Source organism: Syngnathus leptorhynchus, chromosome 12 (genome assembly GCF_054491065.1).
Source record: "Syngnathus leptorhynchus isolate UIUO chromosome 12, UIUO_Slep, whole genome shotgun sequence".
Taxonomy (NCBI): domain Eukaryota; kingdom Metazoa; phylum Chordata; class Actinopteri; order Syngnathiformes; family Syngnathidae; genus Syngnathus; species Syngnathus leptorhynchus.
Genome location: NC_141206.1, coordinates 11,458,472 through 11,478,786, shown reverse-complemented (window position 1 = coordinate 11,478,786; position 20,315 = coordinate 11,458,472). Strand labels below are relative to the sequence as shown.

The 20,315-nt window shown below is 56.9% G+C and overlaps 6 protein-coding genes across 15 annotated transcripts; 1 reads left to right on the top strand and 5 right to left on the bottom strand.

The window, feature by feature from the left end:
* Nucleotides 1-137: 137 nt before the first annotated feature.
* Nucleotides 138-5,644, bottom strand: lmbrd2b (LMBR1 domain containing 2b). Its single transcript, XM_085925757.1, has 17 exons — nt 5,433-5,644; nt 4,333-4,568; nt 4,165-4,265; nt 3,997-4,095; nt 3,593-3,760; nt 3,297-3,507; nt 3,007-3,081; nt 2,816-2,926; nt 2,558-2,741; nt 2,276-2,457; nt 1,811-1,944; nt 1,635-1,740; nt 1,454-1,551; nt 1,188-1,291; nt 1,020-1,066; nt 659-951; nt 138-489 (listed from the first exon to the last, which is right to left on the bottom strand). The coding sequence occupies exons 2-17, from the start codon at nt 4,504-4,506 to the stop codon at nt 426-428; spliced, it is 2,151 nt and encodes a 716-aa protein (XP_085781883.1). The 5' UTR covers nt 4,507-4,568; nt 5,433-5,644; the 3' UTR covers nt 138-425.
* Nucleotides 5,645-5,836: 192 nt separating this feature from the next.
* Nucleotides 5,837-9,203, bottom strand: slc25a46 (solute carrier family 25 member 46). Of its 2 annotated transcripts, XM_085925765.1 has the most exons (8): nt 8,589-9,203; nt 8,085-8,127; nt 7,954-8,011; nt 7,811-7,888; nt 7,573-7,673; nt 7,447-7,503; nt 7,277-7,334; nt 5,837-6,951 (listed from the first exon to the last, which is right to left on the bottom strand). In XM_085925765.1, the coding sequence occupies exons 1-8, from the start codon at nt 8,857-8,859 to the stop codon at nt 6,349-6,351; spliced, it is 1,269 nt and encodes a 422-aa protein (XP_085781891.1). In that variant the 5' UTR covers nt 8,860-9,203; the 3' UTR covers nt 5,837-6,348. The 2 variants fall into 2 exon arrangements, with proteins under 2 accessions (XP_085781891.1, XP_085781890.1); XM_085925764.1 differs by having other exon boundaries at nt 7,811-8,011; nt 8,085-8,122.
* Nucleotides 9,204-9,346: 143 nt separating this feature from the next.
* slc31a1 (solute carrier family 31 member 1) lies at nt 9,347-12,781 on the bottom strand. 5 transcript variants are annotated; one of them, XM_085925779.1, is made up of 6 exons: nt 12,587-12,781; nt 11,890-11,988; nt 10,984-11,117; nt 10,819-10,891; nt 10,580-10,748; nt 9,347-10,166 (listed from the first exon to the last, which is right to left on the bottom strand). In XM_085925779.1, the coding sequence occupies exons 3-6, from the start codon at nt 11,113-11,115 to the stop codon at nt 9,965-9,967; spliced, it is 576 nt and encodes a 191-aa protein (XP_085781905.1). In that variant the 5' UTR covers nt 11,116-11,117; nt 11,890-11,988; nt 12,587-12,781; the 3' UTR covers nt 9,347-9,964. The 5 variants fall into 5 exon arrangements, with proteins under 5 accessions (XP_085781905.1, XP_085781902.1, XP_085781903.1 ...); XM_085925776.1 differs by lacking the exon at nt 11,890-11,988 and having other exon boundaries at nt 10,984-11,498; XM_085925777.1 differs by lacking the exon at nt 11,890-11,988 and having other exon boundaries at nt 10,984-11,357.
* Nucleotides 12,782-13,108: 327 nt separating this feature from the next.
* On the bottom strand, nt 13,109-14,851 carry atp6v1g1 (ATPase H+ transporting V1 subunit G1). The gene is made up of 3 exons (XM_085925491.1): nt 14,709-14,851; nt 13,899-13,999; nt 13,109-13,823 (listed from the first exon to the last, which is right to left on the bottom strand). The coding sequence occupies exons 1-3, from the start codon at nt 14,788-14,790 to the stop codon at nt 13,650-13,652; spliced, it is 357 nt and encodes a 118-aa protein (XP_085781617.1). The 5' UTR covers nt 14,791-14,851; the 3' UTR covers nt 13,109-13,649.
* fktn (fukutin) lies at nt 14,707-20,055 on the bottom strand. 4 transcript variants are annotated; one of them, XM_085925485.1, is made up of 13 exons: nt 18,886-20,055; nt 18,519-18,800; nt 18,124-18,144; nt 17,905-18,048; nt 17,437-17,496; nt 17,087-17,272; nt 16,871-17,017; nt 16,539-16,669; nt 16,328-16,460; nt 16,121-16,250; nt 15,893-16,021; nt 15,698-15,822; nt 14,707-15,601 (listed from the first exon to the last, which is right to left on the bottom strand). In XM_085925485.1, the coding sequence occupies exons 2-13, from the start codon at nt 18,648-18,650 to the stop codon at nt 15,302-15,304; spliced, it is 1,638 nt and encodes a 545-aa protein (XP_085781611.1). In that variant the 5' UTR covers nt 18,651-18,800; nt 18,886-20,055; the 3' UTR covers nt 14,707-15,301. The 4 variants fall into 4 exon arrangements, with proteins under 4 accessions (XP_085781611.1, XP_085781612.1, XP_085781614.1 ...); XM_085925486.1 differs by having other exon boundaries at nt 18,519-18,762; XM_085925488.1 differs by having other exon boundaries at nt 15,888-16,021; nt 18,886-20,031.
* On the top strand, nt 18,637-20,233 carry capslb (calcyphosine-like b). 2 transcript variants are annotated; one of them, XM_085925490.1, is made up of 5 exons: nt 18,637-18,756; nt 19,065-19,201; nt 19,428-19,605; nt 19,679-19,888; nt 19,996-20,233. In XM_085925490.1, exons 2-5 carry the CDS (start codon nt 19,065-19,067, stop codon nt 20,095-20,097), a joined length of 627 nt encoding a protein of 208 aa, XP_085781616.1. In that variant the 5' UTR covers nt 18,637-18,756; the 3' UTR covers nt 20,098-20,233. The 2 variants fall into 2 exon arrangements, with proteins under 2 accessions (XP_085781616.1, XP_085781615.1); XM_085925489.1 differs by lacking the exon at nt 18,637-18,756 and having other exon boundaries at nt 18,946-19,201.
* Nucleotides 20,234-20,315: the final 82 nt, after the last annotated feature.

Here is a 20,315-nt window from a genome sequence, read left to right as displayed (position 1 = left end):
AGGGGAAAGCAAAGCATGCAAGTTAAAATAGCATTAAAAAAAAAGAATAATAAAAAGGCACCTAAGCATTGTCTCTGTGTATTGACTCGGTATGGATCGATGCGACACGGCTCAAAGAAAGAACGTAAGAGGCTTCGTCCGTCGGTCGCCGGCCTGTTCTCGGCCGAGCGTCGGCCGACCAGCTTTATTGAAGTTCGACAGCACAAAGGACAAATGACACTGGTAAACGTTAGCTAGAAATATCAGCTCAAACAACAGCTTGTGTGGCACGTGGACAAAGGAGAAGGGACGCGCTCTCGCATCGAAACTTCTAATCTGTTGGCGCGTGCGTGTCCAAGACGTGGAGGGCAACGCGGACAACGCCCTCGGCGGTCCCGGCCCACGGTGATCCGAGTCCAGTCGTGGCTCTGCCGCCGTCTCGGGGCTCAGACGTCGTCAAAAATACGACTGCGAGACGACGACATGGACAGGTACCGGCCACCCGTGGCTCTGAAACGCAACGCCGCGACAATTGGTCGCAGGGGGAGGAGCAAACGACTGAAGCGTGGCGTCGCAATCACATCGCCGTGCCGAGGACGGCCGGAGCGGCCAGGGCCGCAAATAGCCTGCGTCCGATCGACGTGCAAGTTAAAGCCACGGCCGGTATCTCGCGGCTCACCTCCCCGCGCCGCGGTCGTCCGCGTCGTCCACCGAGGAGTCAGCGTTGTAGTCCAGAGGTTCCTGGTCCTGCAGAAGCTCCATGCGATCGCGCTCCGCTCGACCGGCGGAACGGCAAAACTTGCCCGCTAAACACAAGTGCAAGGCTGCGTCAACGCCAAGTGGCCTGCGCAAGCTAACCAACGTACGTCCGCTGTCGCCGGCGTCCGAGTAGCCGCTCTCCTTCATTTCGTGGCCGTTCCTGCCCCGGGCGCTCAATTCCTCCCTGGCGTGGCCGTAGCGCTCCTTCCACTCCTGCAACGCGCGCACGGGGTGGTCAAAGCCGCCGCCCGGCCGCCGCGGGGCGGGGCCACTTTACTCACACGTCGTCTGGCCTCGCCATCTTCCGTCCTCTGGCGCTTTCGCTTCTCTGTGGGCAGAGACACGCAAGGTGGTTAGAATGCTGGATGGCGGGGCGGGGTGCGGCAGGGCGGGGTGCGGCAGGGCGGGGTGCGGCAGGGCGCGGCAGGGCGGGGCGCGGCGCCACCGACCTCGGCGAATCAGCTCCTTGCCCTCGTCCACCAGGTCCGACGTCAGCTCGCTGTCGCCCATGAACTGCTGGAAGCCGAGCAGGTTGAGCAGGCGGGTGCCCAGGCTGAGCATGGACACAAGACGGCCGGTAACCGTCCACGGCATGGGCGCGCGCGCTCATTCCCAAGCGCGGTGACTCGACGGCTATCTAGCGGCGCTGCTGAGCCCGAGTGCTCGCCGCTCCCCGAACATCCTTGCTTTGACAGTTTCTGGCACGTGGCCTTACCTGAAGTAGGTGGCGATGCACAAGATGACGATGAGCATGGGGTAGTAGATGTAGAAGCCGTCGGCCACGAAGGAGAGCACGCGCATGGAGCCCATGATCTGTCACGCACGCAGACGGAGAGCTGAAGGTTAGGGTTGGCAGGCTGGCTGGCTGGCTGACAGCAAAGATGGCGGTGCCTTACCGAGGTGTAGGCCGTTTGCTCTCTGTGCTGGTGGGAGATGGCTGCGTCCATGTGGATGAGACCCAAGAAGTTGAGGCACAGCGGCGGCGTCAGCCGGCAGAAGAGCCTGAAGGCCAGAGGCGGCCGAGTCAGACAAGAACCGGCCGGAGGCAGCGGGCCAGGCGCTGCTCGCTCACATGCCGCTGAACTGCAGGCTGTAGGCGTCCGTCTGGTGATGCGGCGCCAGGTAGTAGAAGTTGAACACCCGGATACGGAACACGGTGGAGTACACGCACGTGCACAGGAAGAAGATGGTGATGAAGCACGCCACCTGGTGGGGACGCACAGCGCAGCAGCTATCGGGGGAGCGAGGGCCGCGAAGACCGCGAAGACCGCGAGGACCGCGAGGACCGAGAGGACCGAGAGGACCGAGAGGACCGAGTCCTGCAGTAAATGGGCCTCTGCCACGGGTTCACACCAAAATGTTGCTCTGCCTTAGCCTCCCGTTTCGGGGGCGGGAGGGGTGTTATTACACTGCCGGCCGCTAGATGGCAGCAGAGCATTTTGTTTGACGGGGCGTATCAAGGCAGCAAAAGGTTCGTCCGCACGTTTCTCAGCCTACGCCAGCCTGGCCGGCAACATGGGCTGGCCCGCTTCCTCACCTGGATGTACACGTAGTTGTAGTCGCGCTCGGCCAGCCGGATGAAGACGGCAAAGAGCGACAGGACGGGTTTGGTGCTGAAGAAGGTGCACTCGGACCAGACCACGGCGGCGCTGAGCAGGCCCAGCAGCACGGCCAGGACACGGTAGAAGATGCGCTTCAGCAGACACTCCCAGTACCACTCTAAGGAAGAACTTTTATTTCGGAGACCCGCACGGCACGAGGCGCTCGGAAGCCCGAGGACGTCCGCCGCTCGCTCCCGACTTTTTGCTCGCTTCCATACCTGCGCTGGGCGTGTATACGTATCTGCTGAACCAGCCCGGGGGCCGGGCGGGGGCAAAGCTGCGGACGAAGCGTCGCGAGGAGCTGCTTTCATTCTTGGCCACGTCCTCCAGATGGAAGGCTTCCTGCAGCAGCATGTGCCACTGCACACGGGTGCGATGGTGTCGCTGAACGGCGTAGATCACCTGCGCGGACGCCAACGGGTTCAGCCGGCCGACCGACCGACCGACACCGGGCGATCAGTTGGACGCAAACTCACCCGTTTGTGGAGCTTGACCAGACTCCTCTCGCTGGGGAAGGTCTGCTTGTCCTCAAAGTCCTCGTAGTCGTCCATGTTGCGGCCCAACTTGTCCTGGTAGTCCGTCGGGCACTGAGGGGCGAAACCCGGGTGGAAGAGGGAAGGGAAGGGAAGGGGGTGGCGGCAGTGGCGCCGCGTGAGACGCCACTCACCTTCCGGAGGATGGTGTCGACGCTCGTCCTCAGAGGATGGTTGTACTTGACGGCCTCGCTCACCTTTCTCACCTCCTGAGGGCAGCAGGATGAATTTACTGAAGCGTCCACGGTGCACGGTGCGTTTGCCCGACATGGCTTTCAAATGGACAAGTATAGTTTTGAGGCAGAGATGTCCCCCCCCCCCCCCCCGCCTTCCTTCCTTACAATAAGGAAGGATCCCATTCGATTTTGTCTGGAGTTGATTTAATAGCCACGGCATGGCACATGATCACACGCTGCATATTCACCTCCATGACGTCCTCCAGGTTCTCCTCGGCGTCCGCCTTCTCCGTCATGAGCTTGGAGGCCTTGAAGTAGGTCTTGAGGAGCATATGTCCGTGCCTGGAGGCGTACCAGTAGGAGCGCGGGATCTCCACCAGGCCGTAGCCCAGCAGCAGAACCAGCAGGAACAAACCCCAGGTGTTGGCCGCCGTGATGCCGATGGTCTGCAGCTCGTACCTGACGGTCGACCGGCAAGCACACGCTCGCCTTAGCGCCGGCGGGCTAGGCGAGACCAGACGCCGGCTGGGAGTCGGGCTCTGACCAGGACAGGCGCCACTCCGGGTGGACGGCCACGTAGATGAGCAGCGAGCCAAAGATGAGCAGGTAGCTTCCGTAGTAGATGGCGTTCTCGATGAGGGCCGTCTGGACCTTCCCGGCCATGGAGAACCCGCCCGAGCGGGCGTACGACTGCATGAACGGCAGCAGCAACCTGGGTGACATGGGTGCGCCGTCCGTCATCGCCCGGCTATCAGCGGCGAAGGCGTGGCTGCCCGCCGTGTCCCGATGGCCAGCCCGCTGCTCACCGCTCGCCAATCACTGCCCACCGACGTCGGCCCCTCCCTCCCTCCCTCCCTCCCTCCCTCCCTCCCTCCCCGTCAGCACCCGCTGAGCACCGCCCACTTATCGCCACCGCAGCCACCACCAGGCGCCCTCGCGCATACTGACCAGGTGAGGCACTGCGACGTCCAGTAGACCACCCGCCAGAAGACGGGCATCACACCGTCAGGGATGTAGCTCCACGGCTCATAGCACGCCGCTGGCGCACTGCGGAGAGGAAGCGGGGGTTAGGCTGCGTCGCCACGCGCGCCATCGGGGCGTAGCGGGCGCGCCGACCTCTGAGCGGGCGCCACGGACGTGTTGCCTGACGTCTGATTAGGAGGCGGCGTGCCGGCGGCGTGATCCCGACGGTCCGTCTGGCACTGCTTGTAGATGGTCTGCAACGGGACACGATTTAGACGGCCGATTGGCAAGCAGGGCGCCGCCGGAAGAGCTCGGGCCGACCGTGGTGACGTCCAGCGGCAGGATGAAAACGATGAGGAAGCACAGGTACCAGGCCAGCAGCGTCCCGAACAGGACCATGCGCTGCTGCTTCCGAAAGTCTCCGTAGCGATGCAGCAGGAAGAGTGCCAGGAAGAACACCACCACCATCTCCACGGCCAGCGCCGCCCCGCTCATCCTGACGCGGCGGCCTCGGGCCACGTCCCGCCCCGCCCCACCCCACCCCACCGGCCAAACGCCTGCCAAAAACAATGAGCTCAAATTCAAAGTGATTCGAGGTGGCCGTCATCTGAAAGCCGTTTGTTCTAACGGAGGAAAAACAGCCGAGCATGCGTTTTCTCGTGAAGGCGGGTCCTTGGACACCCCGGTTGGAAGTGACCATAACAATTGCATAAATGATAAGCACGTAGAGTCTAAGTCTAGGTCATGGGAAGGAGGGCTTGACTTGCGTTCATGCCGGTGGGTTTGGCCTGCGACGTTGCCAGACTTTCACACGCAAACGCTGTAGGAACACATTCAGACGCTAACAATACTTGCAGACATACATTTCCCCCCTCCCCAAAAAGCGACCCCAATAAAGTTGGTCATTCTTAATCATCATGTTTGTGGATCTCCAAGCATGCGCCACACTGAGACAGAGGGTGCAGTGCCGCAGTGCTGTTTTTAGGATTACATTCTTGGTTTTTTTCAATTGCTATTATTTGAGGGTTAGGGTTAACCCGAACCCTTGAGTGTCAGTATTACTCTACTTTATGCAAGTCTATATTTTGTTGTTTTAAAAGATACATTTGACCTTGACTTTGGGGTAGTTGAAGAAACACTACATTTTGAAATCAATGAATCATCCGTCGTCTTCAGTAATCATAATATTGATCATTCCTCGCGAAGCGACATTATTGCTGACGTCACCACCAGACGATTTACGACGCGATTGAAATGATTCGTTGGATTCGTGCCAGTGCGGGTGATTACATTTGATTAAACAGAAGACATAGTGAGAGATGGAAATGGAAAAAAAAAAAAAAAAACATTCCTGCTAACTCGTTAGCTAGCTAGCATGACATAGCTGGCATTTCATCAAGTGAAGACGTTCGGACTCTTACCGTTGATTATTTGTCCGGTCCGCTCGAGTCAAAGCGAGGACGTCGCCTCGTAGAATGCTCGTCTGCACTCGAATTAAAGCGATTGAGAGCGCAAACACAAGGCAAAGCGGAGCGGAGCGGAGCGCAAGCTGTCATCGGCGGTAACATCCGGGTTGGCCAGGCGACGTCAATACAGAGACGCGCATGCGCAGTATTCAACTCCTCGCCAGCTGGGAGGGGGCAATTCTGTCCATCATTGTATTTCGCGTCTTTATATTTGAACACTTCATTCTGCGCACGATCCTCGTGGGGATAAAGCGGTTCGGACGGATGGATGGAAACTCTTCTCGTGGAACTTGGGTGTGCCCACACCACACCACACCCCCCCTTTCTTATTCTGAAAATGATTGAAAAGGAGCAAGAAGTGACATTTGGGTTTGAATTTATTCCACTTTGGCTTGATGACAATTTTGCACACATACAAAGGTTATTGGCTTCATGCACTCACAGACACATGGTGAGGTCATTGTGCTAAATAACAGCGTTGTCCTTCTATACACAACAAACGTACAGCGCGGGGAAAACAATGAGAGCAACATATTTGCATTGGGCACGTAAACATTCTAAAGGACAATATTTGTGTGTGGAAGTGCCATGAGTCGATCTATGCGGTGAGCCACGTTTGCGCTCGTGAGGATTTTGGTTTCCACGCGCGCAGTTGTCACCACTGTGCGAGGACCCCCGGAGAAACGGCGCTGCCCCGCCCGGCCCGGCCGACCAAAGTCAAAAGAAGGGGGTCGTTTTGGCGCCTCGTTTGTCCCGACCCATGACACAAAACGCTATCTTCTAGATATATGTATGAATGTACACACGCGGACCTTTGCCATTTCCAGGGTGGCGTGAGGAGGACGAGCGCGCCGCCGCCGCCGCGTGCCCTCTAGCCCACCTTGGCGTCCAGCAGCAGCCTCAGAAGCGTCCGGGCGGCGGCCAGCAAAGCGCCGTGCAGCGCAAACTGGGCCGCCAGCGCCCCGAAGCCGCGGTAGAAGGCGCCCCAGCCTTCCTTGCGGCGGATGGAGTGGAAGCAGTCGGCCGCACCGTCGTACTGCGTGTTGACGGGCAGCACCAGCGGGCCGCCGTCTCCGCCCGCCGCGCCGTCTGTGGCGTCGATGATGGTGCGGGTGCCCTGCAGGCTGAGGCGATGCAGCGCCGTCTCCAGCGGGAAGAGCAGCGCGTCGGCCACCAGCGAGCCCAGCCACGCCGCCGCCAGCTCCGGGAAGTGGGCCTCCAGCGGGTCGGCCGGCGGATCGGCCGGGCCCCCCGGCCGCCGCCCCTCGACGCGCCGGTGCAGCCACAGGGCGGCGCGCTGCACAGCGGCGGCGACGACGTAGCGTAGGACGGCGTGGCACACGGCCGGAAGCAGGAGGCAGCTGAGGGGGAGCAGGCGCCGGCTGTGGGGGGCGCCCACGCCCAGGAGGCGGGCAAGACCTTCCCGCACGCAATCCAGCAGCCCCGACGATGACTCGTCGCGCACGATCTCGCTCTGCGGGGTCACGGGGACTCACGTCAGCGAGATGCAGGCGGAACGTGCCACAACTGCGTACGTTTAAGAACACGACGTCCGTTTGGCCGCTTTCCGTGCCCGTTGGCCTAGTTGCCCCGTGTGTTTTTTGCCAACGGCACGGTCCGAGCACGGTCCGAGCCGAGCACGGTCCGAGCCGAGCACGGTCCGAGCACGAGCCGGGCCGACCCACCGAAAAATGACACGGAAAGTTTACAATTTGGCATATTTGCTTGACTCCTTGACGGAGCTGCGCACCTGATTGGGGGGGGGGGGGGGGTTAAAAAAAACAACATGGCAACATCACCTGCACGGTCTCAATGAGGCTGGAGCAGTAGAAAGGGAGGGCCGCAGCCGCTGTCAATCTGCCAACAGATAGTAAGTCAGGCTCAGAGAAGGACGGCGGGAGCAACTCGGACCCAATTGACCCAACAGAAAGCTCCCACGACAAGAAATGCAAAACAGAATCAAACAAACCCCTTGAGCAGGAAATGACCGGCCAGCTGCTCCACGCTCCAGCGGTGAGGAATCTCCCTAGGAGAGCACAAAGGCATGAAGGGAGGCCAACTGAGCGAGCGGCCCGCAACGCGAGCTGCCGCTTACCGTGGCAACGGCGTCAACTCGCCGATGATGCCCTCAGCTGCCAGCGTGACGCCGTGCACGATAAAGGTGCTGCCCATCCCCTTCCACAAAGCCCTGGGACCCTGGAGAGCCACAACGGGGTTGCGGGATTCTCTTCTTTTGGTTGTTCAATAGCAAATGATTGACACCCCCTTCTTCAATCAAACGAGCATCTCGGCACAAAGCGGTGTCAAGAAACATTTCCCCCACAGCCAGCTACCTGAGCCTTGCCGATGGCGTACATGACGGCGACGGCGCCAAAGGGCGAATGGTGCTGGCAGCGCGCGTGGTAGTTGACCTGCCACACAAAGGTAAAGGTTGCGGGCGCATGGAGGCGGCGGAGGCCGGCGCCGGCCAGCTCACCTGGCACTGCCGGCGGAAGACCACGCACGGATGAGTCAGCACGTTCTCTGCAAACAGACTGCGCCGGGACGCCGGCGGGTTAGCGGCACGCCGACGACACGCCGGCGTCGTCGTCGTGATGTCGTCATCACCTGACCAGTCCGATGCCGAAACCCGCCAGGCGATTCAGCTGCTCTAGAGAGAAAGAGCAAAAGCTCAATCGGCTTGCCAACAACGCCCTTCCAGTCAAATTACTGCATTGGCCTCTCTCGTTATGGTCCCTAGCGCAAATAAAAAAAAGAAAAGACAAAACTTGAAAACCAATGATGAAAGGAAACCGAACGTTCTTCCAGCTAAGCCACTCCAGAAATATTGCCCTCAGCGAACGGAAAACAATCTGGCTAAGTTGCCTTAGAGGAAGGTCGGCCCCAATTGTCGAGTGACGTCACAGTGTGCTCCGTCGGCGGTGAACTTTTGTTTTACCGACGTCGCAATTTCGAACTGAAAGGCGCTTCTTTCATCCTTGAAAAGGCTGTCCTGGTGCACTTTTACTACTTGAAAGTCGGGGACAGCCCCTTCTCGAATGAAGCATTCATCTCAACTATCTAGGCTACTGGGCTAGGCTAGGCTAGGCCAGGCCGGCCAGGCGTCTTCACCTGGCGGAGGTGGGCCGCCAGCCGCCGCCGCGTTCCAGTCGCGCTCTCCCACGGGTCCGCCGGACGCTCCCGGCGCCTCGTCGTAGAGTGGCGTCCGCTCTCCGGTGTGCAGGTTGCGGCTGCCGGGGATGTCCGGCGGCGTGGTGACCCAGTGGAGGTACTGCGGCGGCGGCTCGGCGCTCCGCGTCGAGTAAGCCGCCGAGTAGTGAGGCTCGTCCCGGCCGCCGCGGTACGCGAGCCCGTCAAAGTTGTCCGGTCGTCTGGACGCCATGAGGAAGGATGGCCAAGAGAACCGACGAGGACCACCGCGGTGGGAGGCAGCTCGTCAGCCCGTAAACTTGGACGGGACGACAGGGAAGGAGGGACGGCGACCTGGCTGGCTGTCACCTCTGACCCGGAAGTGGTAACACAAAAAAGCACACGTCCCCATCGTCCTTCAGCGCCACCTAGCGGAGCGTGCCGTCAAACGCCACGATTTCTCAACCTCCTGAACATGAACAGTCAAATGGGGAAAGTAAATAAAGACATGTGCGGTGTTTAGTGGTGAATGTTGAGGTATCAAAGTTAAACATTGGATCAATTGAAGGTTTTTCACACAGAAAATTGCATCGAGAAAAGACCGAACTGTGACACTAATGTATCAAGTTCGTTTGGAACATTGGACGGCGAGTTCTCTCCATTTGCTCGGGTCACTGACGATCCTTCTCGCTTCCCGTCAATGTATCAAAATGAAGTGAAATGGGATTTTGATGCAGGCAGAATGTTGACACTTACAAACTTTATTCGTTTGAGTGATTCCAGCATTTGTTTTTTTCTCATTCATGTCCGTTTGGTCCCTTGTTTCGACAACAAGACAATGAGTCGCATTTGTCGAACGACAAACGTCGAACGACAAACGCTTAACAAAATCGAGACTCCCTCGTTGGTGGCCACTAAAGGCGGCGTGTAAGTTTTTAAGGCCCGTTTAACCTTTCTCCACGTCTAAAAAGTCAACACGGTGAATTTGCGACATACTACCTTAAAAACCACAAATGAAAAATGACTCCGTCCGATTGTATCAGAGCAGCTAAACAAATAGATAAAATATGTAATGGTCACTTGCTATGATCAGCGAGTTAGTATTAGCGTCTGTCATGGCACCAGAGAGCAAAAGAAGAAACACATTGAACAAAACACTCATCATAATTAACCATCCTCAAAATATTTGCAAATTAGTGACCGACTGGGGCGTGCAAATCAAGCTACAAGGTGCACTTCCCACGCCGTTGCTTCAACCTCCCCGAGGTCTGCGCGCTCACCGTCTGACAACCGAGTTTGCTAGCGTAGCCGGCGCCAAGCAACCCGATGACAAGAAGCGCCGCCGCCCCTGCCGAGCGCTAGTGACAGTGCTCCGTGATGTCCACGACCACCGCCTTGCGCCAGCTAAACAGGAAGTAGCCGGCGCCGGCGCCCGCCGCCACCGCCATGCACAGGTACGCGTTGTACGTCATGAAGACCAACATGAGGAGGTAGCTGACCACCACCTGGATGATGTGCAGCAGCGTCTGCAGGAAGTGCGAGGGGCTTAGCATCCTCTGCCTGACAACACAACAAGACGGCACTCGTTGCTGACAGCGTAAGAACCTGGACTACTCCTAACCCATTCAATCGTGGACGCAGATAATTGAAAGAATGGTCGCATGTCCTCGACTTCTTCCTCGGAGGTGTTGTTTGGAGAATCCAGAAGTGCTGATACGGGAGTGTCATACCACCCACCAAAACTGTCGAATGCCTGATTTAGTTTCTTTATGTGTGCGCTCTGCCACTGATTCAGAAAATAAACGAATAACAATCTTTTCCCGTGCACCGAGCCTTACACGGACGGACGGACGGACGGACGGACGGGCGGGGAAGGCCAGACAAAAGTCTTGTGATTATTTTGGTCTTTTTTTGGGGGGGGGGGGGGGGTTGTTGGAACTTTAGCATTGACGAGTGTCATTGGCGCGGCATACCCGACAGTCTTGTGCGTCTCCATGAGTACGGTGCCGTCGGCGCCGGGCAGCGGCATGCAGTTGTAGCGCACGTTGACCTGACTGCGCCGCAGCAGCGTCTCACGGCCCATCTTCAGACCCTCGTACAGGACGGCCAAGAGGAACACGCCGACGCAGGCGCCCACCATCTCTGATTGGAGGGCACGAGAGTCGAATCGAGCCAGCTAAAAGAGGAGGAGTCAAAGCGGCGTGACGCTCACCTCCCACAGAGTTGATGAGAAGTCCGCTGAAGAGCAGCTCCACCTTCTGGTAGCCAAAGTAGAAGGTCATCGCCTAGGCAAGCGCACGAGCGTTAGCACGTGCTGAGTGTTGGGGAGGCTAACAAAGAGCACGCTAGCCAGCATGTGGCCATCGGCGCTCCCTACCATGCCTCCGTGTCCCCCGTGACCCCCGCCTCCGTGGTCATGTCCGCTGGCGGGCGTGGTCGCCACGGCGTGGTGGTGGTGCACGTGTTGAGCGTGGTCGTCGTGGTTCATCTGCATCGAGCTGTGGTTCATGACTGACACGACACGCAGGCGCACAACTGGACTTCAACACCTTTACACTCGAATCCGAGTCCGCTTCAGCGCAGTCGTCCTGTCTGGTCCCGTTTTGACCTTAAGGCGGTCCGATCCGATCCAGCCGTGACTCGAGCCAGTCGAGCCAAGACTAGTCCTGTCAAGTCACGCGCGTCCGCTCCAATCTAGTACAAGCTAGTCTCGCCCAGTTTAGTAGAGGTCACTCCCGTCTAGTCTTTGACCTGGAACAAAGACCTCCGAGTCAGGTCTCCACAGAGCCTTTCAAAAGGCAAGAAAGTCACCGAAGCAGGCCCAGTAGGAAAGTAGAAACGGGAACGCGCCGACAACGTGCGGAGGATCCATGGGCGACCGACCCCGGGCGGCTGGGGAAAACCAAATTCAAATGAGTCCAAATTAACTTGACTTCCAGCGGGCAGGCAGAGGCCCTCATCCTCGTCGCCGTGACGATCAAAGATGACGCCGCCGCATCTTCGGCGACACGGCGCAGGCGCTCGGCCGTAATCCGATTGGCCGCGCGGCCGCAGGCAAAAAGCGGGCGGCGGACGATCTTATCAAAGCTCGTTAAGAGAAGAGCACGCCTCCCTGTAGCCGAGAAGCGCCGTAAGCACAAAATCGTCTTTTAGAGGCCGCGCCCGTGCGTAACAAAAATATCGCCCCTTTTATCTGAATGAGTCATCCGCCTGCCATCCTACCTTTGACCTTTAGGCGCGCTTACTGTTCCTGCATCAACCTTTAACCTCTCAAAATGCTTACAGTTGGCGTATCAGGTGGCAGGAAGTGATGTCAGCAAGTCATCGGGTTCTTTGAGGCAGTCGGCTGGTTCTTTGATGATTCGGTACAATAGAACAATGGCTGGAAGATCACATCGTATCGAACATTTCAAATATTTGTCGAACCTATAAACGCATCTATATTTGCATTTTTGCTCAATGCGAGAAGATGGAAAACTGAAGGCTCCAGGTATTTTTGGTTTGTTGGTTTTTATATTGACTTAAACCATATATAGCTTTCCGAGATATTTATTGGCTATTTTTACTTGGCAGGGTCTTAGTCGTTTCTATTGTTTTCAAAGCCCATATTTAACATCCGACACGAAGCATGCGGATTGCTTTCTGTGTTTTTCAGATATTTTGCTTGTTTGCTTCAGATTTCGGGATTTGATATGAGAATTTGGTCTCAATTTCCCCGCTATGTTTGATCGCACTTGATGGAGGGTGGGCTCCATGAATAAAAACGGATCCGTCAGTGACGTCACCGATGCGAAGTTTGGCCACTTCTTGACTGAGGAAAAAGGGACTCATTAAAAGAGGCTAACGCCAATGCAAACTTGGCCAAAGTGGACAAACTAACCTGTACTCAACTAGTCAGTCTCACGCACACACACACACACAACAAACACAACGTAAGCGTGCAGAGGTCACTGACACGAACACAAACTCCACTGACCTACCTGCAAGGCTTCCGGGATTTCTTGGCGGAATTGTGCGACGAAGCACACAAAAAGGGAGCGTTGCGTTTCGGACAAAAGAAATACAAGCAAAAGTGGCCAAAAGGACCGTGATGCGGCCGAAGGAGTTATGAGCGTCGGTCGGTAGGCCGGTTCGTTGTGCTCGCTCGCTCGCTCGCTCGCTGTCTGAGGACCGAGGGGCCGCTTCCGCCTGCGACGTCATCGCGCAGGACGGACAGGAGGGGCCTGACAAATCAACTGACCAATCGGAAGACGAATAATGCGCCTCCGTCATGAGCGGAGCCACGTCACCCAGTGGCTTTAGCCAAATCACGTGACTGCTTTTGGTGCGGAGGGATTTGAACGACGACGGACGGTTGGCACAGCGACGGACGGACGGACGGACGGATCGGCGGCGGCACTTAACGATCGCGCTCCACCACCTCAAGCTAGCCAGCTTGCAAATAAATAGCCAAGACGCCAAAGTTATATGTCGCCCCGCCCGTGATAACAAAAGTAAGCGTGGCAAGTCAACACAGTGACGTTTAATGGCAGGAGACACACTTGGTGCTTGTCAAGTGAGCCCAAGCAACATTGAAGACATTACACCGGATGTACAGCGGAAATGTCTTCTTCGTCGAGCCAGTCTTGTGTGCATCGTTTGAATGTGGTGTTTGACAAAGAAAGGCTCGCTACATTTTTGCAGCTCACTCCGTCAATGACAATGAATGGGGGGTGCTCACTTTTGCCTGATGCTGAAGAAAGTTGGATGATTTGTCTCTGCTTCACTTTTGTTTCATTCAGCACCGCAATGCGAGCCGGTTCATATTTATTAACACGGGCGCCAGCGAGGCGTACAGGAAGTCACTTTGAGCCGCGGAGGAGAACATCATTTTCACAATAAAAGACTCCAATCGGCAGCCAGCCAATCGGGAGAGAGCAGAGACAAAAAGGAACATATAACTTAATTGGACGGACATGTTTGGGAAATACCGCTTCAGACTAAAATGAACATAAACAGCAAGAAACACATAGGAAGGAGCGCTATGCTAGCGAGGCTAACACATTAGCCGGCCACGCGATAATTGGCGTGAAACTCGGGCTTGATGTCGCACACGCGGCGCAGGAGGTCACCCAGCACCGAGTCGCGGTTGCCGCGGTAACTGGCCTGGATGCGACCCATGCGCTCGGCCGTGTCGCGGTCCACCTCCACCGCGCTGTTGCCGTGGGAACCCAGCGCCTGGAGACAAAAGCACATGGCCAGCTGCGGTCGCGTGGAACAACGCAAAATGCAAAGTGTCGGCTGCGTCCTCACCGCCGCCTCTTTGGTCTTAAACTCTTTGTCTCGCTGCAGCCGGTACTGCTCAATCTCAGCTTGAGCCTCTTCTTTGGCTTGCTTCAGACGCCGGTTTTTACCTGTGATTGTGACGGGAGTTTGAATGCGACACACTTTTCACTTGGACTTCTTTTTGCTAAGATGACAGCGTTACAGTGAGCCACGTGCCACTTTCCAATCTCATTTCGAAATGCTTGCGTGACCTCCATACACAAAGACATCTTTGGATTTCTTAGCGCCATTATTAACCATACAGACAACTTGCTCGAGTAGTTTGCCACTTTGATTGGGGTCAAATTGTTAAGCGGACACTCTTGGGTTCAATTGAGTGACTTGCACACCCGTCTCATTCTACTCAATTCAGTACTGTAGCAGGTCGAGCTAGGTGGCTGGCTGGCTGGCTGGCTGGCTGGCTGGCTGGCTGGCTGGCTGACTGGCTGGCTGACTGACTGACTGGCTGGCTGGCTGACGCCTTTCACGGCGCCTAAACCCGGAGAGAGGAAGCAGGCTCATGTGACCCGATGCACTGCACTGCACTCTCTGCTGGCTGAACGAACAAATAAATAGTGCCAAATTACAACCAGAAATGCAACCGGAAAGCTCCCGTCCGTGTCTAGTAGGTGCTGTTGTTACGCGCTAGGGACGGGTGGAAGCGTCCCGTTGCGTTGCGCTGCGTTCAGTCGCGGCCTCCCCCACCCCCGCAACCGCTCCCGTCCAGGCAGGTCGGCGGCTCGGGTTTAGCTTTTGGCTAAGGTGGTTTGCTTTAGGTTTCGGCTTGGATCCACTCACGTTTGCGGGCTTCGGCCACTTTCTCGGCGGCTCTCTTCTCGGCCTGCAGCAGCTGCTGGATGCCCTGCGACTGACTCGCCATCGTGGGAAGAAGATGAGAAGAATTAGCGACGACGACTCCGGGAAGCTCAAGTAATCGTTCTCGGTGCACCGAAGTCAGCTGACACGCGTCACGACGCCTGTCACGTGAATGGTCACGAGACGCTCACAAGGGCCCGGATGTGTCGTCGCCGCGCCCCATTTTTGCAACGCGCGCGCAGACAGACTCGCGGATTCTTGTTTCATTCACCCCCGAATTTGCATTGAATGTTTAGCGGCATTATTTTGTGGATGACAAATAATCTCTGTGTGTCTCTCGACATGTGAAGCAATTGACAATAACGCACACTTTGACTTCCGCCCCCAACACTAAGCGTCAATTATACTCCCGTCCCTATCGCCCCAAATAGTGGACGCGATTCCATTTCATTCCCACATAGCCAATCGTAGCACTAGAATTAGATACATAGACGATTGTACCAACGACTCTCAAAATGGTTTTTCCTGGACAGACTTCAATTGTGGCTGCAGTTTTATTTGAAAGCGGACTGATTTTATTCAAAATGATGGTGTGTGTGTGTGTGTGTGTGTGTGGGGGGGGGGGGGGGGGGGAGTATGTGTTTTGGATTTATTTCCAGTGTCAATACACTTGAATAAGCTCCTCCCACTGGGCTAGAGGCCACAGCCCATTTTCTTGGACGTTGCCGGGTGACGACTTCCAGTCCCACGTCCTCTGCGGGACGCGCCACGCCGGGCCGTAATTGGCCGTCAAGTAGTCCAGCGTCTCGCAAGGGACTCCCACTCGGACCTCCGCCAGCTCGGCCCAGCACAGCGAGAAGCGAGGGAACACGTACCTGCGCCGCCAGAAGAACTGTCACTGCCGCCGCAAACGCGGCTGGACGGCCGGCCGGCCGGCCGGCCGGCCGGCCGCCCGCCCGCCGCCCACCTACTTGAACTTTCTGCCGCTCTTGGCCTGCGTGCCGCCGTTCCAGATCAGATCGCCTTCCTGGTAGAAGAAGAAGATGTCCAGCTTCACGGCGTCCTTGACAAAGGACAATTCCAGGCTGTCCTCCACCTGGCGTGAGCACCGGAGACATTTCCAAATACAAGTCATCAAGTGAAAGGCGACAAAAGGGGCACCTTGCCAAACTTGTGCTTGAGTGACAGTCCGGCATCCAGGAAGGCCGCGACCATGTCAGGGCGGAAGTCGCTGATGAAAATCCCGATGTCCACGTCGCGGCTGTACGTGATGAAGCCGCACTGCCTGAACCAGCCTGCGGGAGGGGCACAGCCGCGACGTTAGCCGCTTGCGCAAGGTGCGCGACCAATTCACGCGGTTCGCGTGGTATCGAGGGCTACGTGCGTCTCGCTACCTAAGCAGGTTCCGCTGCTGATCCAGAAGGGGATGCGCAGCCGGCCGAGGGTTTTGGCCGCCACTCCGAGCAGAGACTTGGCTTTGCTACGAAAATCCAGCGCCTCGGGAGACGGGTCGTCGGGGTAGAGCTGCGCACGCGCGTGCACAAACACGCACGCGTCATTGTCGGCATCGCCTGAGCAAACCAAGAGGTCAAAGGTCGGACCCGCAGGAAGCGTCGCGCGTCCCCGTACGGGCACTCCAGGAAGCGAGCGCGACGATGCTGAGCCAGGAAGCCGGAGATGTTGCGAGGGACGGCGAGGTCCAGACCGTCCACCGCCGTCAGTACCAGCTGCGGCCTGAGGGGGGCGCGCAGCAGAGCGGTGTCACGCACGGGCCATCGCGGGCGGGCTCGGCGCCTTCGCGGGCGGGCTCACCTGTCATAGGCGCCGGCGTGGCGTCCAAAGGCCATCTGCGAGAAGGGCGCAAAGCCACGGTCCGCGTTGGCATGGAGGCGCAGCGGCCCGTGCCACAAATACTCGCCGCTGCGCTCGTACAGAAAGAGCACCTAGAGGGAAAACAAGTACTTGTCGCTGCGCTCACGCGACTCACTTTTGGGATGAACCCCCCTCGTCTCGGTGCCTAAGGCGGACAAGGCCTTCTCGGACTAAAAGTCACAGACATCCAATTCGTTCTATGCGGCCCCACCAGTCCAAACACGGGCGGCGAAATGTTGCCGCTCAGCACGCAAAAGTTTGGTCCGGCCCACCTGGATGACGCAGCCATGCCGGCGGAGCAGGAGATGCAGGGGAATGTCCTCGCCCGACAAGAGGTCCAAGCTGGCCAATCGGGGGTCTGGGCCTCGCACCTCCAGCAGCTCAAAGCCTTTCTCCTGGGCGGCCGACAGGAAGGCGGCCTGCGCACAAGAGAGGGGGTGAGTCGGGGAAACGGAGGTAGGTGGCGGGCGTGTCGGCGCGCCACTCACGTCGTAGGTCCACGCGTTGGCCAGCAGGCCAAAGGACGCCGCCCCCGGCCCGCCGCACAAGAAGCCGCAGCGAGCCTCGCGCTCCGGCGAGACGCCCCGCGCCAGCAGCCCGAGCGAGGCCGGGTCGGCCAGAAACAGCGGCAGGTGGAAACGCCGTGACAGACGCAGGAAGGTCTTCACGCTTTGCTTTGCACGCACACAGCACAGCACAGCACAGCACAGCACAGCACAGCACAGCAGTGCACATTTTGCCAGCAAAGCACCTTCAGCACTTCTTATTCGCACCAATGGAGCGACTCTCAGGGGAGCCCAAAATGAACGTTGGGAGCGTCTGTCCTATGCCTACTCACCCACTGCAGGTCACTGGCGGTCATGTGACCCGGCGTACGTCTCAGGCTGCTCGGGCCAGCCTGGAAAAGACGTCACTTGTCACAACGAGGCCGGCCTGTGGACCGCCCACTATTTCTTTGTTGGTGACGCCCTTTCTGTTTCTTGACACGAGACCATATTCTGCGGACCGTATACTGAGCAAAAGTGCTCAAAAAGAGTCGGGAAATCCTGAAACCATTTGCTAGCATCGGGTCGGTCAAATAAACTCATCTTCAAACAATACAAGACTAGACTTGCGAGCTCAGTGTTTATTACGCTCCAATTATGCGACGGCAAGCACATAATGGTTTGACTCGATCATGTCATCAACACGCGTGTTTTTCCTTTAACGACAACAATGATTCCAAATGGCAACTTTCGAATCACTATCTTGAATTACGTGAGCGTAAACAACTCGCTTTTCGTGATACCGTACGGCGTCGTCTGACCTCGCTGACGTAAGTCCGGTAATGGCGGAGTTGAAAGAGTAGAAAGACGAGGCTGCTCGCGACGAGCAGCCACAGTAGCGCCGTCCGGTTCACGCGAGGCATCGCCGCCGCATGTCCGTCAGCCGAACTCCAGTTCGGCTTTGGCTGCGAATACAGGGAGAAAGTGTGCGACTCGTCGTTGTGATTCAGCCGGCCGCCATCTTGATTCTCTGTCATTACTTCTGCTTCCGGTCCCTTCTTCTGTGGGGTTTGAATGGCGGATTAGACACCCTTCTGGTGTATTACCGCCACCTACAGGATGACTAAATCGTTTCCGGTTCCTTCCTCGTTCAGGAGAAAAGGATCAAACGTAGCTGTTCCATTCCAAGTTATTTTTAGTAGTACATGAAAAAATCCTGTATCAAGAAACTACTCACGGTATGTTTTTTGTTCCCCCTAAAATGTATACCAAAATGTTCTTAATTAATGACATTAATATTAGGCCAGGTGATTTATTGCAAATCTAAAAATAAAAGATGAATAAACGCGACCGTAAGCGGTTCGGAGGATGAATGTATGTTTTGCAAACACTTGTGCATGATGGTTTTAAAGTAGAGTTTCAAAAGGGTTCGTACCTGTCTTTTTGTCCAATCAGCGCTCATTCTCCGAAGAGCAGAAATGCAGCCAATCGGGAGGTGAGGAAGGTGGTTGCCAAGGGCAGGTTCCCATGGCAATGGCGGTGTTTCCGGGAGCGCTCGTTCTCGCATTTCGTGTGACCGACCATCCGTCGTGGTTTTTTTTTCCTCTTTTCTTTTTTGATTGTTGGAGACTTTTTCTCGGCAGGAGGGACTTCCGGCCTGTTGAGCCGGTCAGGTGAGCCTGGTCGGGACATGACAGTGCTTCAATGTTTTCCAATGCTAAGGAAGGAAAAAAAAAAAGCTGGCTGGGTTTTTTTTGGGGGGGGGGTTTAGTTTAGTTTAGTTTAGTTTTATATATACATACCAGAAAGCGTTTGAAAGACATCGCCCTGCTTGTGATTGACAACGGAGACGCTCTTGATGCAAATAGTTTGTTGTTTTTATGAATAAGTGACAGGGACGAATTCGATTTTTTTTTCCAAAAGGAGGGGTGGTGGGCGTGGAAGCAGGGTTAACGTGACATTAATCGTGGTGGCGTCACAGATGGCAGGAACTTCCAGACACGACCGAGAGATGGCACTCGACGCCAAACGGAAGCTGACGTCATGCTCCGACCCGCTCGAGAGACTCCGCCTCCAATGTCTGGCCAGGGGCTCGGCTGGCATCAAGGGTCTCGGAAGGTGAGCCAACTTAAGAGCGATGCACTAGCGGAGCGGAGCGAAGTCGGCACCAATCGAGTCTCGAAGTCGTTACATTCAGTCAAGCCCAGACCGGTTTGGACCACGTCGTTGGCTAATTCGCCAACCCCAATTTGCCGTGCTTTGCTTTGGAGAAGCACACGGGCTGGGGCTGGCACCTTCTGCCCGCGTGTAGCTCGCCAGTGCTTTGCTTTCATTTGTCCCCCAGAGTGTTCCGCATCATGGATGACGACGCCAACCGTTCGCTGGACTTGAAAGAGTTTCTCAAGGGCATCCATGACTTCGGCCTCCCGATGGACAGGGAGGAAGCGGCGGCCGTCTTCCAGCGCTTTGACCGCGACGGTAACGGCACCATCGACTTTGAGGAGTTCCTAGTCACGCTGCGGGTAAAGGCGCTACTCGAGCACGTCCCACGCCACGTCCGCACTCTGGCGATTGACGGTGACCTGTCCCGGGCAGCCCGCCATGTCCAAGGCCCGCAGAGACGTGGTGATGCAGGCCTTCCACAAACTGGACAAGACCAAAGACGGCGTGATCACCGTAGAAGACCTGAGGGGCGTCTACAACCCCAAGTGCCACCCCAAGTACCAGAACGGCGAATGGAGCCAGGAGCAGGTCTTCAGGACCTTTCTGGATAACTTTGACTCGCCGTACGACAAAGACGGCAAGGTAGAAAACCCAGATGAGCGAGACGCCGTCCGGGGAGGAAGGTCACAAGGTCACGCCGACGTCAGCTCGGGTCGAGTTGACGAGCCGTGGCCGTTTTCTTCACGCAGGTGACGCACGAGGAGTTTGTCAACTACTACTGCGGCGTCAGCGCCTCCATCGACAACGACGCCTTCTTCGTCCTGATGATGAGGAACGCGTGGAGGCTCTGAAACGGTGACCCATCGCGGTGCAGCAATGACGGAGTGGGGCGAGCCGGCCGGCCGGACGGACGGTGGCCAAGGCAGGTCACCGTCGCCGACTCGGCCATCGCTTACGTGCGCATAGAAATAAAGTGGAAAGCAGTCAGCGAGTGGAATGCATTCAGCGGTGGCAGAGACAATCGGCCCGTCGTTATACGGTCCACGTGCCCGGAGTGAGCGAGCGAGCG